Source organism: Salvelinus alpinus, chromosome 4 (assembly GCF_045679555.1).
Source record: "Salvelinus alpinus chromosome 4, SLU_Salpinus.1, whole genome shotgun sequence".
NCBI lineage: Eukaryota > Metazoa > Chordata > Actinopteri > Salmoniformes > Salmonidae > Salvelinus > Salvelinus alpinus.
This window is the reverse complement of record NC_092089.1, coordinates 39,467,540-39,480,581: the sequence shown is the minus strand read 5'-3', so window position 1 is coordinate 39,480,581 and position 13,042 is coordinate 39,467,540. Positions and strand designations below refer to the sequence as shown.

The window sequence follows — 13,042 nt, the reverse complement described above, 5'->3', positions numbered from 1 at the left end:
ATTTTCATATTTCTGGAGTTCATTGGTAAGATTACAGTACAGAATTAAACGAGTTTTGGCTGCATGGTATTGACAATCAACTGTTGAATGAAAATATGATGGGTCCTATCAATGTTTGAATGAAGATAGTACCCGTTCTATCATTGGAAAACAGCAGGTAGGTCCTATAGAGGTGGAACAAATCCTGACCGTGTCATGTTTCTCTCTAAGCGCTCCGTGGGGATCATGATGGATCATGGAGGATCATGGGACGGTGACAGAGGTGACACCAGTCAGATGAATTAAGGCCGCCGACGGCAGACCTGGCTTTCAAGAGAAGACAGGCTATGTGCACACTGCCCACAAAATGAGGTGGAAACTGAGCTGCACTTCCTAACCTTCTGCCAAATGTATGACCATATTAGAGACACATATTTCCCTGTGATTACACAGACCCACAAAAGAATTCGAAAACAAATCCAATTTTGATAAACTCTCATATCAATTGGGTTTAATAACACAGTGTGCAATCACACCTGGCCAGGGTAACAGAACAGAGGACACAACAAGCTACTGGATCGGTTTCATAATGGTGTGTCATGTTTACGGCCTGTTCCATTTGTTCCACTCTTGCTAATGTTACAGACCCACTTATCAATGATTTACAGATGGGGACAGTAAAGAAAGAAAGAAAGAAAGAAAGAAAGAAAGAAAGAAAGAAAGAAAGAAAGAAAGAAAGAAAGAAAGAAAGAAAGAAAGAAAGAAAGAAAGAAAGAGAGAGAGAGACACAGAGAGAGACACAGAGAGAGAGAGAGACACAGAGAGAGACACACAGAGAGAGAGAGAGAGAGAGAGAGAGAGAGAGAGAGAGAGAGATAGGCAGACAGAGAGAGAGAGAAAAACAGAGAGAAAGAGAGCAAGAGAGAGAGAGAGAGAGAGAGAATTAACACTCGCATGCATTCGTCTTGAACTCTTCACGGAAATGGAGTGATAAAAACCCATTACCCATAACACACTGCAGCTGACAGTTCAGCTTCCTCCAAAATCTCTCTCTATCTCAGACAATCAGGCGCAAAAGGAACTCAACTAGAAAGTCTCAACCTCCATCAGCAACTCTCTGGAGGAAACTGTGTGTGTGTGTGTGTGTGTGTGTGTGTGTGTGTGTGTGTGCGTGCGTGCGTGCGTGCGTGCGTGCGTGCATCTGTGCTTGCATCCGCATGTCATCAAGACTTTCTCTTACATTCCATTGTTTTCTTTTAGAATAACTGAAAAGAACAATGACTGACAGCAATGTAACCTGTTAAGGACCGGTCTTTCCTTTCAGTGATGTTGAATTTCAGCCCTGGTGGCAGACAGACATAAAATATATCTGCTATCTCTTACTGTTGTCATACTTTAAATACAGGAGCTTCTAGAGGTTAACGTCTGGCTGCTGTAATGTCTCTGTTTTATCATTTAAAGAGCGAGTGGACCAGACGAGAGCTCAGGGAAAGCTCCAACACATTCCAGACAATCCCTGGGGAATAACTCAGTTCTCCCATCATCACTGTATCTGGGCACACACGCTCACACAAACACACACGCATGTATGTGCACATACACACGCACGCATGCAAAAAAGCACATAAGCACACACACGCAAACATGCACTCACAGCTTTTAGCAGTGTCTTCCTCCCTCTGGTTGCTATCTAGTCATCTCCTGCTGCCCCACTAAGTCCATGCAGCAATTCTGAGGGTTTTATAAACAAAGAAATTCTCCTGGGAGACGACAGGAAGTGAGTGAAACCCAGCTGGACTGGCTGCAGGCAGCTCACACATCTCAACCTATTACAGGTCAAATACAGGGCTGTTAAAGGCCCCTGTAGGGTCTGGTAGGACTCAAATGGGCCAACAACGGGATATGCTGCAACATAGAATCTGCTGCAACATGGAATCTGCTGCAACACGGAATCTGCTGCAACACGGAATCTGCTGCAACACAGAATCTGCTGCAACACAAACACACTCAGCTAGTGTCTGTTATATAGTAAAGGGAGAAGGTCCTGACCCAGGACCAGATATATCACCAAAGATACCTCCAACAAACACAGCCTGGTGAGCAAACACAAACACACACTCAGGACCAGTCCATGTGTGAAGCGGCTCTCCAGTGGATTGTTGGCCTGATGGTTTAGCAGTACACAGGTTGATTATTAGAGAAATGGAGGTCAGGGTTAAGGGTGAGACACATCACTAGCCTGATTGGCTGAGAGCCTACTACCTGGCCGGATACCCCCACTTAATTTCCCCACCAGTTAACAAGGAATTGGATGTCTCGGGGTAAGGTGGGGGTCCTATGTGGCTACAGTTCAGCTTTGCCTCTCTCTCCCTCTCGCTCTCTCTCAATTCAATTTCTCTCTCTCTCCCTCTCTTTCTGTCTCCTCCTCCAGGCTAAGTGCCCCTTGTACTGTACATCTCATGCATTTTGCATGTCCATGAATGTTCAACCAAATGGATGCTATCTGGGGTTCTCTCTTTCAACCTTTTATTTTCTGTCTGTTTCTAGCCTTTGTCTCTGTCTTCTCTCTGTCCTCTCTCTGTGGATGGTACATACCTCAGGTCTCTTCCTGCCTACCCCATGCTGGTACAGTACTGTGAGCTAAAGACCTTACTGAAGTTATTTGACATTAACCATTTAATGTTCTACAACAAGAGTGCAGAGCTCTGGTCCTCAAGGGCAGCAGGGGCAGCGTACACCAGGTGTTTGTCCTTGGCTTTTAATTAGACATTCATTACAATCTGTTGAGCCAGGTGTGTGGACCCTCTGGCCAGTCAGTAGCATTAACTGGTTGATTACATGTCAGGGAGAGAGGGCTGAAACCTAACAGCAGGACTATGGTCCGTGAGGACTGTAGCTCTGAGCTGTGCACCAATGTACTATTGGAAATACTAGAACATCATTGGAATATAAGTGGTTCAGCATGAAATGCAAAAAAAATAAGAGAAGTAGGCAGGGAAAGATGGCTGATGGCTCCAGTAGCCTAAGCAATAGGACCATTACACTTACATTACACTTACATCAATTTACATTGTTAGATGTGTTGTGACCCAAACTGTCACGGTTGTTAGGATAGACGGACCAAGGCGCAGCGTGATTCGAGTTACACATCTTTTATTAGTGAAACTTAAACAAAACAATAAACAAACAACGACCGTGAAGTAACAGAGCGCACATCAGCACTCAACAAAACAATATCCCACAAAGCAGGTGGGAGAAAGGGCTTCCTAAATATGATCCCCAATTAGAGGCAACGATTACCAGCTGCCTCTAATTGGGAACCATACAACTCAGCCACATAGAAAATCAATGACTAGAACACCCCCCTAGTCACGCTCTGACCTAAACACCATAGAGAACCGAGGGCTCTCTATGGTCAGGGCGTGACAGTACCCCCCCCAACGGTGCGGACTCCGGCCGCAAAACCTGAAACCAAATGGGGAGGGTAGGGGGGATGACTAGTGTCGGTGGCGGCTCCGGTGCGGGTCGTAGTCCCCGCCCCGACCACGGATCCGGCCATGGAGCAGGACTGGACACCCTGCCTGGACTGGGCACCAGTGCAGAGGAAGGCTCCGGCCATGGAGCTGGGTTGGACGCCGTGCCTGGACTGGGCCCCCGGCGCAGAGGAAGGCTCCTGCCATGGAGCGGGACTGGACACCGTGCCTGGACTGGACACCGGCGCAGAGGAAGGCTCCGGCCTTGGAGCTGGACTGGACACCGTGCCTGGACTGGGCACCGGCGCAGAGGAAGGCTCCTGCCTTGGAGCTGGACTGGACACCGTGCCTGGACTGGGCACCGGCGCAGAGGAAGGCTCCTGCCCTGGAGCGGGACTGGACACCGTGCCTGGACTGGGCACCGGCGCAGAGGGAGGCTCCTGCCATGGAGCGGGACTGACACCGTGTCTGGACTGGGCACCAGCGCAGAGGAAGGCTCCTGCCATGGAGCGGGACTGGACACCGTGCCTGGACTGGGCACCGGCGCCGAGGAAGGCTCCGGCCTTGGAGCTGGACTGGGGAGGCGCACAGGAGGCCTGGTGCGTGGAGCCGGCACAGGTGGCACCGGACTGGTGACACGCTCTTCCACTCTCCGCTGCTCCGCCGACCAGCCCTCGTGCCCCCCCCCAAAAAAAATCTTGGGGTTTCTGTGGCCACGGTCCCCGGCGTCGTCGCTGTCCTTCCTACTTCCATGGTGTCTCCTTCCAAGGAAGGATCTCACATCCGGACATGATTTCCTCCCATGTCCAAAACTCCTTAACCTCCATAACACGCTGCTTGGTCCTGCGTTGGTGGGATATTCTTCACGGTTGTTAGGATAGACGGACCAAGGCGCAGCGTGATTTGAGTTCCACATCTTTTATTAGTGAAACTTAAACAAAACAATAAACAACGACCGTGAAGTAACAGCGCGCACATCAGCACTCAACAAAACAATATCCCACAAAGCAGGTGGAAGAAAGGGCTTCCTAAATATAATCCCCAATTAGAGGCAACGATTACCAGCTGCCTCTAATTGGGAACCATACAACCCAGCCACATAGAAAATCAATGACTAGTCACGCCCTGACCTAAACACCATAGAGAACCGAGGGCTCTCTATGGTCAGGGCGTGACACAAACAAATCATACTGAAAAATTACAAACAAATTACAGAAATGCCGACAGACAATCAGTCAAGAATAATATAATAGTTATTACATCTTATTGTGTGTGCAATTGAGCTAAATGAAAATACATTGAGGACACGATTTGAAACATGTCTAATCTACATGATTAAGCAATACAGGTCTTCTGGTAACAACATTCAATTAGCCACCAAATGGAAATGACATTCTGGTTAGCTTGTTTTCTCATTTTCAGATCATCAATCTTAACCTAACGTAGGAGGCATAACAGAAACGCCTGAGGGAGGTCAGATGAAAACTGAAGCATCCGTTTTGAGGCTTCGCCTCTTCTCTGCTTTCCCCCTGAAAACCGGATGATTCCGGTGACACCCACCCGGATGCACCCTCACATCCATCTAAATCTAGTTTTAAATGCCAAAACAAAACACTTGCAAATACAGAATACAATCTGAGTTTCGATTATGTTTTCTCCCATTATTGTCTGATGTTATTGCTATAGCATTGTGTGCTGTATATCAGTTACTGTATTGTATGTATAGACTGCACAGTGTATTGTATACATTTAAAAACAAAACAACTATGTTTTAAGTGAGAAGTAGGCATTGGTCTGAAATTCACGAGCACCACAATGCATACTTCACCCATGCGCTACCAAGGTTTTCCAGCACACCACTTTGACCTACTACAGTAGCTATGTTGGTCAATTGTACTTTCAACAATGTGTATGCAGGTTGCTTAGGATTCAAACCATCTCAAACAGCCTAATTCACACTCATAGAGGAGGTGCTCCCACAATGATGTGATTTGTACCGCATACAAGGTAATGTATTGCACCCCACACTAAGACAATGTGTGCTTGAGCAAAACACAGCAATACAAGTAAAAGTACACAATAATGACAAATGGCAACAGAATTTTTTTTAGTTATTAGTATTTATTTAATATTAACAGTTGCATTTCTAGAGAGAAGCAAAAAAACGGAACCCCATTTAAGCCAATATGGCATAAACTGGAAATGTTTACCCTGATCTCTTTTAACAAGACAATCGAGAAAGCTCCTGGAAAATACACAAAATATTATGTATCCATTAACTATTTAAATTAAAATGTTTTCTGAAGAAAGGCCTAGGACTGCACTACCTGTAAACAACAGTGAGTTATCACAAAATAAACAATTTACAATCAAACGTACTGTCGTAGCTGAATCAGAATTAGTTAGGTAACATAGATAAATAAGATGTTTTATTTACTTTATACTTGTCATTGGAATGTCTTCTTTTGGACTATACTGTTGGCAGTTGCATTTTCCTTTCTCCTCTAGGGAAAAGTCACTTGGGGCCCAGAGAGGGGAGAGGTCAGGCTTGTCTTTTACATGTCTGGTAATATGCAGAATATCAGAAAGGGAGAAGTCAGGTTTGAACGTTGTCTTCATATTTGAATATGTCTGTAACTATTCCTAAAATATGTGAAGGGCTCCACCATGTCTGTACTCCAGTCACTCCCTCCTTTTCCCATGGGGGGGAGGAGTATGGCAGTGTCTGGAACCATTGTATTACCCCTCTGATGTTGCACTTATCTTTCATAGTATATGACCTAGAGGCTCACTCCCCTCCGTGAGCTTGTCCAGGAGGGAGTGTATTTGAGATGGGAGTATCTAGAATTGACCATTGATATATGCCATTGGATGAGGTAATGTTTTGGTACTAGGAAGTACCAAGAATGAGAAGTAGAACCTCGTTTAAGAGACCAAACTGAACGATAATTTATAGCTAATGCTATCTGGCTATGGGATACTCCTCTTTCAAGTAAAAGGCTCTTTGTGAAGTTCCTAAGATCTGTGGTTCGTCATGTGAGTTGAGAGGGGTGTATCTTGGATATAAAAGATACTAAGAATTATTTTGTAAGCACTCTCAGAGAATTCATTTATAGACACTGAATTGATCTAAGAGTCAAAGGGCTATGGTGAAGCTCATATAATTAAAGATGGAGTTTAAAATATAACTCTGACTTGTTTGTGGTTTGTAAACTCGCCTCATTTAGTAATACAGGAAATTACCACGACATTTGGCGACGGGGATGGGATGTGAATCTTCACTCGGTGACAGCTCCTGACGACCTAGGTAAATCGTGCACGAGGGATCCCTCAAAACTTGGGATCTCAGGGAAACCACACTTCGGGAACGAAGCAGATGGACCCACCTTTGATCTGAGAGGCAGCGAGCCGAGTGGATACCACATCTCGAACTGAGTTTTTTTTTTAAAGAAAGGGGTGAGCGAACCACACACACTTGAAGTCGAGTAACACTCTGTTACGTGGGCTCTGAGTGTATTCCTTTGAAAGAGAGGGCACCTTGGAGGCGTAAACAGGGCCGAGTCAGAGGAGAGTAATCTGAAAGTTTGCGGACTCAAAGAATACTCTGCTATTGGTCGGTTGCGGGCGACTTAGAGCCGTCCCGACACTGATTTGATCACAGTGGGGATTGGTGCAGTCTATGGGGGTGAGGGCCCAGGGTGACTGTGTGTTCTGTGTGAAACGGTACTTGGTACTTGGTGAAGCCCCATTGGAAGAAGGACCTCATTCTGAAAGTGTCTGTGTGACTGTCTAAGTGACCCTCAGAGGTGGTGAATAACAATTATTTTAAATGTGCTAGCCAGGTATGCCCTTTGTTATGGGATCACTAGGTAATATTTGTAGGCGTGTTCTGTGTGAGCGGGGTAGGTTGACTCTGTGTGGGTAACCTTTTAATTATGTTCTGATGTTCTGTGTGAACATCTGACCAGTTCTGTGTGAACATCTGACCAATCCTGTGTGGGTGATCCTTAAAGTTCTGTGTGAGTACCTAAGATTTTCTTACGTTTTATATGGATTCTGTGAATATTTGAAAATATGATAAATTGTATGTGTGTATGTGTGTATGTGTGTATGTGTGATTACTAGAGATTTGATAAAGTAATGCTGAGAATATAATTAGATACAATTTAAACCACCCATTCGTAGACGTACGTAGGTTTTGAGTTGGTATCTTTAATGGATAATTTGATAAAGATGAGGTTTAAGGCACTATGAAACTTGTCTACAAAATCTGGGAAATTGAGCTCTAGAAACTGATTAGAGTGTCCACTTTTGGTTATCTTACCCTAACGGTGGAACTATAAAACGCTTATTGGATTATCTCCGTCTGGGTACAACATTTGAAATAAAACTGCCCTTAAGGTCTGAAAATGTTTAATTTTTTCTTCCCAGTATGAGAGGAGTTGCGGGATTTATTGAATAAACCGTTTTCCATAAAGTTAGAGCGAATTAAAATGGAATCTCGACGTAATTTATGATTTCAAGGTTTCCATCAAACTAATTATCATTGCGTGATTAATGTGATGTAGTAAAGTAACGTTGCATGAGTAAACATAATCTACTTTTATATTAAAATGCGCAAGATCTGTTTCCTAGTCTATAAATGTTGATTTTATTCTTTGACTGCTAATCTATTCATTTGGCATGTGAGAATCATAGCCGGAATAACGCTTGGACCTTTAAATTAGGGCTATTTTTCTGGGAAGTGTCTTGATAGTTACGAATACAGAGAATTGTAAAGTGGGTTTATGTGCGGAGAGTCTTAGTCATTCAAATAGCATTAGTGGTTAAATAGCTGCCTTCCAAGCTGGAGACCCGAGGTTGGTTCCCGGCAAATGCAAACTAAAATCTGAGTTTTTGATTGTAATTCAAATAATTGTATGTTTTGCCTGGAAAGATATGGTCGCTAGTGTTTGTATAAGATATAAACTGAACGTTTTAATAGCTTGTTAGGTTCAAATTGAAAGAAGGGATAAATTGAACTTTTTAATAGATTGTTTAGGTTAAATTGATAAGACTAATTCATTCAAAATTATAGCGAAGCGAATTTTGATGCAAGACGGTGTCTGTTGCCTAAATGATCTGCTGGAATAATGTATTGAGAATGGAGTCGTATTTAAATTACTGAATCATAGAGGAGACAGTTACCTAAATTAAAGATATTCTAAATAATAGCGGAGAGATAATGGCGATAGAGAGGTGCCCACCGAAATGTTTTTCATTCTTATGGATTGACTGACATATGTTATAAATTTGGCGGTGCGTGTTATTTTTTAAGTCTTGGACATTTCATAAGTGGGAAGAGGAAAGAGAAGAGAAAGTTGTAAAGTTTGGTTTTAAACTTACAATAAGAGGTAAGACAAAACGTTGTTGGAGAGGGGTTATAGTTTTTGCCCACTGGAAAGAAAGAAAAATAGGATATGTTAAACTGAATGTGATTTAGGTGTGAGTAAGGAAACATTGTGATAATGTATTCTAATGGTTATTGATTCTTGGTTTGATTGTTTAGGTAACACCAGTGAATTTGAGCAAGAAAGTTCATGTATTCTAACATTGTAATCTGTTTCCATTACGTGGAACAATGTCAGGTCATTAAAGTTGATTGCAGTTTGAGTAGTTATTATTTTTACAGGGACAGTGCATCATTAATCACAGTTGTGTGTGTCTAATGGCAGGGTATTCCAGACATGGGAAGCTCTCACACTGAAAGCAGATGGACTAAAGGTACTTTTCCTTAAGGGAACTATACAGTCATTTCTCATGGCGGATCTTGTGGATCTGTTGCCACAAGGTTTGGGTTTTATTATAGTTTGGTTACCTCTATAGTCAAAACAATTTCATATGTTTTGGAAAATTAGCTAAGTTGAATTTGGTTATTTGAGCTTTTCCCCTGATACATAAACATCTGTCTCAGGGGCATCAGTTGTTTTCTTTGTGAGGAACATGCAGACTGTGTTTTATTTTATTGAGATGCAAAAATGAGTCTCTGAGCAATTTTGTCATCTGAACCATTACAGTAATGAGTTCTTGTGTAGCTTGTTGTTTGTTATTTGCATGAATTTATCACTGCATAAATTGGAACTTCGGACCCTGTACAGACAGAAGGAAGATCATTAATGTACAAGCTGAACAGGATTGACCTTTGGGGAATGAAAACCTCGCGGATATGAGTGGAAAAAAGTTTGTTTAGATTTTTACGCGTTTTTAAACACGTGAATTATTTTGATAAAGGAATGTTCTGGGAACCTGGGATACAACATGTAGGAAATGTTTGACTATTTTTGTAATTTGTCTAATATAGTAAAAAATACTTATTTGAAGGATTTTGTATGACCTATGACCTCTATCATGACTTTCCATTGTGGCTTGATCACCCTCATTGGAAAGCCATTTGGATAATGAATTTATGGTCATTTGTAATACTGATTTCAAGGTAATTTGTGTAATTGAACAATATAGTTCTTAGCCATATTAACTAAGGCTGCTTTAATTCTATTTTCCTATGACCATATGGGTTAAATCATTTTTCTTTGTGGAGTTTTTCAGTTTAGTGATTTTTATTTGATTAGGTTATTTGAAATGTTGTTTTATCTATTGTTACCAGTAGTAGTTTTGTTTAAAATATAACTCTGACTTGTGTGTGGTTTGTAAACTCTCCTCATTTAGTAATACAGGAAATTACCACGACAGTACATTCATCAGACATAGTAAACTTTCCACTTACAATTGAGGGATGGCCACAATTGCGCTTGAATAGCTACAGGGTTATGCAGGCTTTCTTGTTCAAGCCCAGTTCTACCACACCTGATTCCACTATTCCAGGTCTCGATGAACAGCTGAGGTCTTGGTGAGCAAAAAAGCCCGTATGACCCTGTGGCTCGTCAATAGCAATTTTAGTAACTCCTGATACAAACACCGTGACAAATGGCAAACTGCTGAGAAACACCTGTAACAAAAAAGTACAAAATACTTTTAAGAATAAATATTTACAAATCTGACATTGGATAGGTGCTCTAAATCCTTTAGCTACAAATGTTTTTAGTAATGCTGTACACAGCTGTCCAACTCCAGTAAAAGAGCACACATTCCCACATATATAAATGGCAGAATAAATATGAAATTAGATGGGCGTACTCACAGATCTGGAACAGAACATACATAACTGTTACTGATAGTGTGTGATGTACTGTGTGATTATGAATAAGCGTAAGTCGTTTGTCAGCTCGACGTGGGCCAGCTTGAAGAATTTCTTAGCTTCTCAAATGACAGAAAGTGGCGCCTGAAAAGGAATCGTTTACAACCTGTGCAACTTATCGCATGTATTTGTAACGTAGGGATGGCATGCATCTGACAGATGAGGGCAATGACGTCTTCTTCGAGAGTTTGAGAGCTGGTCTCTACACTGTTCTCCCCTCCGTAGAAGCAAGACGCGCGCACCAGTACTAGTATGCATCACACTCTCTGTACCTTGCCACTCAATGATGCCCAACGAACCCAAAGGCTCTTTTAAGAAACACCTAATAAATGAAAGTAATCACACATTGTGCGTACGTGTGCACACCAGTGTGTGAGTGTGTGTGTACTGGGAAAGGGAGAGGGTGTCAAAAACTATAAATGAAAGAGAATGGCCAAAATAGCCCCTCCGGTAGGTGAACCCAGGACCTTCAAATCCTAGCGTGGTGATGCTAAGCGTTACACTACGGACCCTGTTATAGGTATGTCAACTTGACACTATATAAATGATGACAGCACACGTTCGTTCCAAAATGTTGTTGTTCATTCACTCAGTACTGACTGAACGTTTATTTCTCTTGCTTGGTTCCTGAAACCGTCAATGTGTTGAAAACAGTTACATTTTATCACATAACTAAACAAGTTAGCAAACATGGCATTTTATTTTGACTTCACACGGGTCGTGGAAACAAGCAATGATCCTTATGAGGTTGTTGTTTTACCTGGATGCTTTGTGTGCAACCTGCACCCCTGCTACGTTTTACTTGTGGAGGGTGACTTCAGGTTTTCAGGAACACATTGAAAAGTAACTTGACACTGTGTTGATCAGTCAGCGCAAATTTGGATTATAATGACAAGAAGAAAATAGCATTGACAGAGGAGGGTGCGTACTAATGAATAAGCTAAGGGATATAATTTGCTCTGGATTTTCTAACAGCGACACGTTTGTTCTGGCGTGTGCATGTATTAAAAATAAACAGTGTGGCAGTTTTCCCAAAGTTGATTACACACAAGTGTTCAGCCATAGCAAAATACACCTAGGTAGCTAGTTAGCTACCTTCCTTTTGCTTCTTATCCAACTGGTGTAAGCTAGCTAGCTGCAGCTACAAGCATTTTCCTAGTTAGCTGCTACTGTTGCGTAGCAACCGAGTTGCACCCGGTTTTAGAACTCTGAGATTCGGCTGAAAAGATGTTAGCATTGTCAAAAATGCTCCAGAAAAGTGGCACATCGTTGGTTTTTATTGGGCAGAAATGTGCACATGAGAGCAATACGAGAAGCAGGGAGGGTGTCATATTGGCTTACATGTGATGGTAGGGAGATCTGAATTTAACATTGAGCTTCAACCAATACATACTATAGTCACGCCAACCAGTATAATGTACTGCAGGCCTATAGTCTGTACTGTATACTATCGACTGTACAGTATACATTGTATGACCGTACTGTGCATTGTATATACTGTACAGCAGTGTTTCCCAACTGGCGACCTGTGGGCCGAATTTGGCTCGTGGGTGGTTTCATTTGACCCCCAAGTTTTCAGAGCAAGAAATCAACAAAAATTATAAAAAAATACATGTAAAAAATGTTGGACATAAAAGACTGTAAAAACACCAGGAAAACAGCTCCAACTGATTTTTATTTAATACATCTGTTGCCATGTATTCCCATGTATTCCCACATTATATCTGTTTGGTCTTCTTGTGGTCAATTTACAGTCCACAAAATATTTGTAATTATGTAATTATCATTATTAATAATGATCCCTACTGTTCAGTGAGTAGACAACAGACTGTGTATACTATATACTGTGCTGTGTATTTTATATACAGTATGTAGCATACAGTGTGTAGGCTACTGTATAGACTTACAGAGCTGGGGCTGGAGTGTCGGCGCAGTTTGGGTGACTCTTTCCCAGTAGAGGAGGCCTTGGAGGAGATACAGGCATTGTTCTCTGAGTGCACCCTCTTCACCTGGCTGGCGGGTTTCTCGAAGGCGTCGAAACCGCTCTGTGTCCGCTGAACCCTTACCTTCCTGTCCTCAGGGATGGTGTCCAGGGGCGTGATGACCGAGTCCTTTCCCTGGCCGCTGCGTGTTGACATCTTTGTGACACATATCTGAGAGGAGAGAGGGACCGAGAGAGAGGGAGGAGAGAAAGGAGAAAGAGGGCGAGCGAAAATGAAAGTGAGGAAAATGATTACATCTGCATTTACTGCTGTTCGGACCAAAATTACCCCCCTTCCCCCCTTCCCCCCACCAACTCCCCTCCTCCTCTAGATCTACCTTCATGTAATCTCTCTGTCTCCATCTCTCCCTCCCT

At 42.6% G+C, this 13,042-nt stretch overlaps 1 protein-coding gene across 2 annotated transcripts in view; it reads right to left on the bottom strand.

Moving 5' to 3' along the window:
* LOC139573497 (cyclin-dependent kinase 14) overlaps nucleotides 1–13,042 on the bottom strand; it is a 230,937-nt gene that overhangs the window by 163,304 nt on the left and 54,591 nt on the right. For both annotated transcript variants that reach the window (XM_071397003.1, XM_071397005.1), the window contains one exon: nucleotides 12,594–12,839. In XM_071397003.1, coding sequence (XP_071253104.1) covers nucleotides 12,594–12,839 — 246 coding nt within the window. The remainder of the gene's footprint in view (nucleotides 1–12,593; nucleotides 12,840–13,042) is intronic.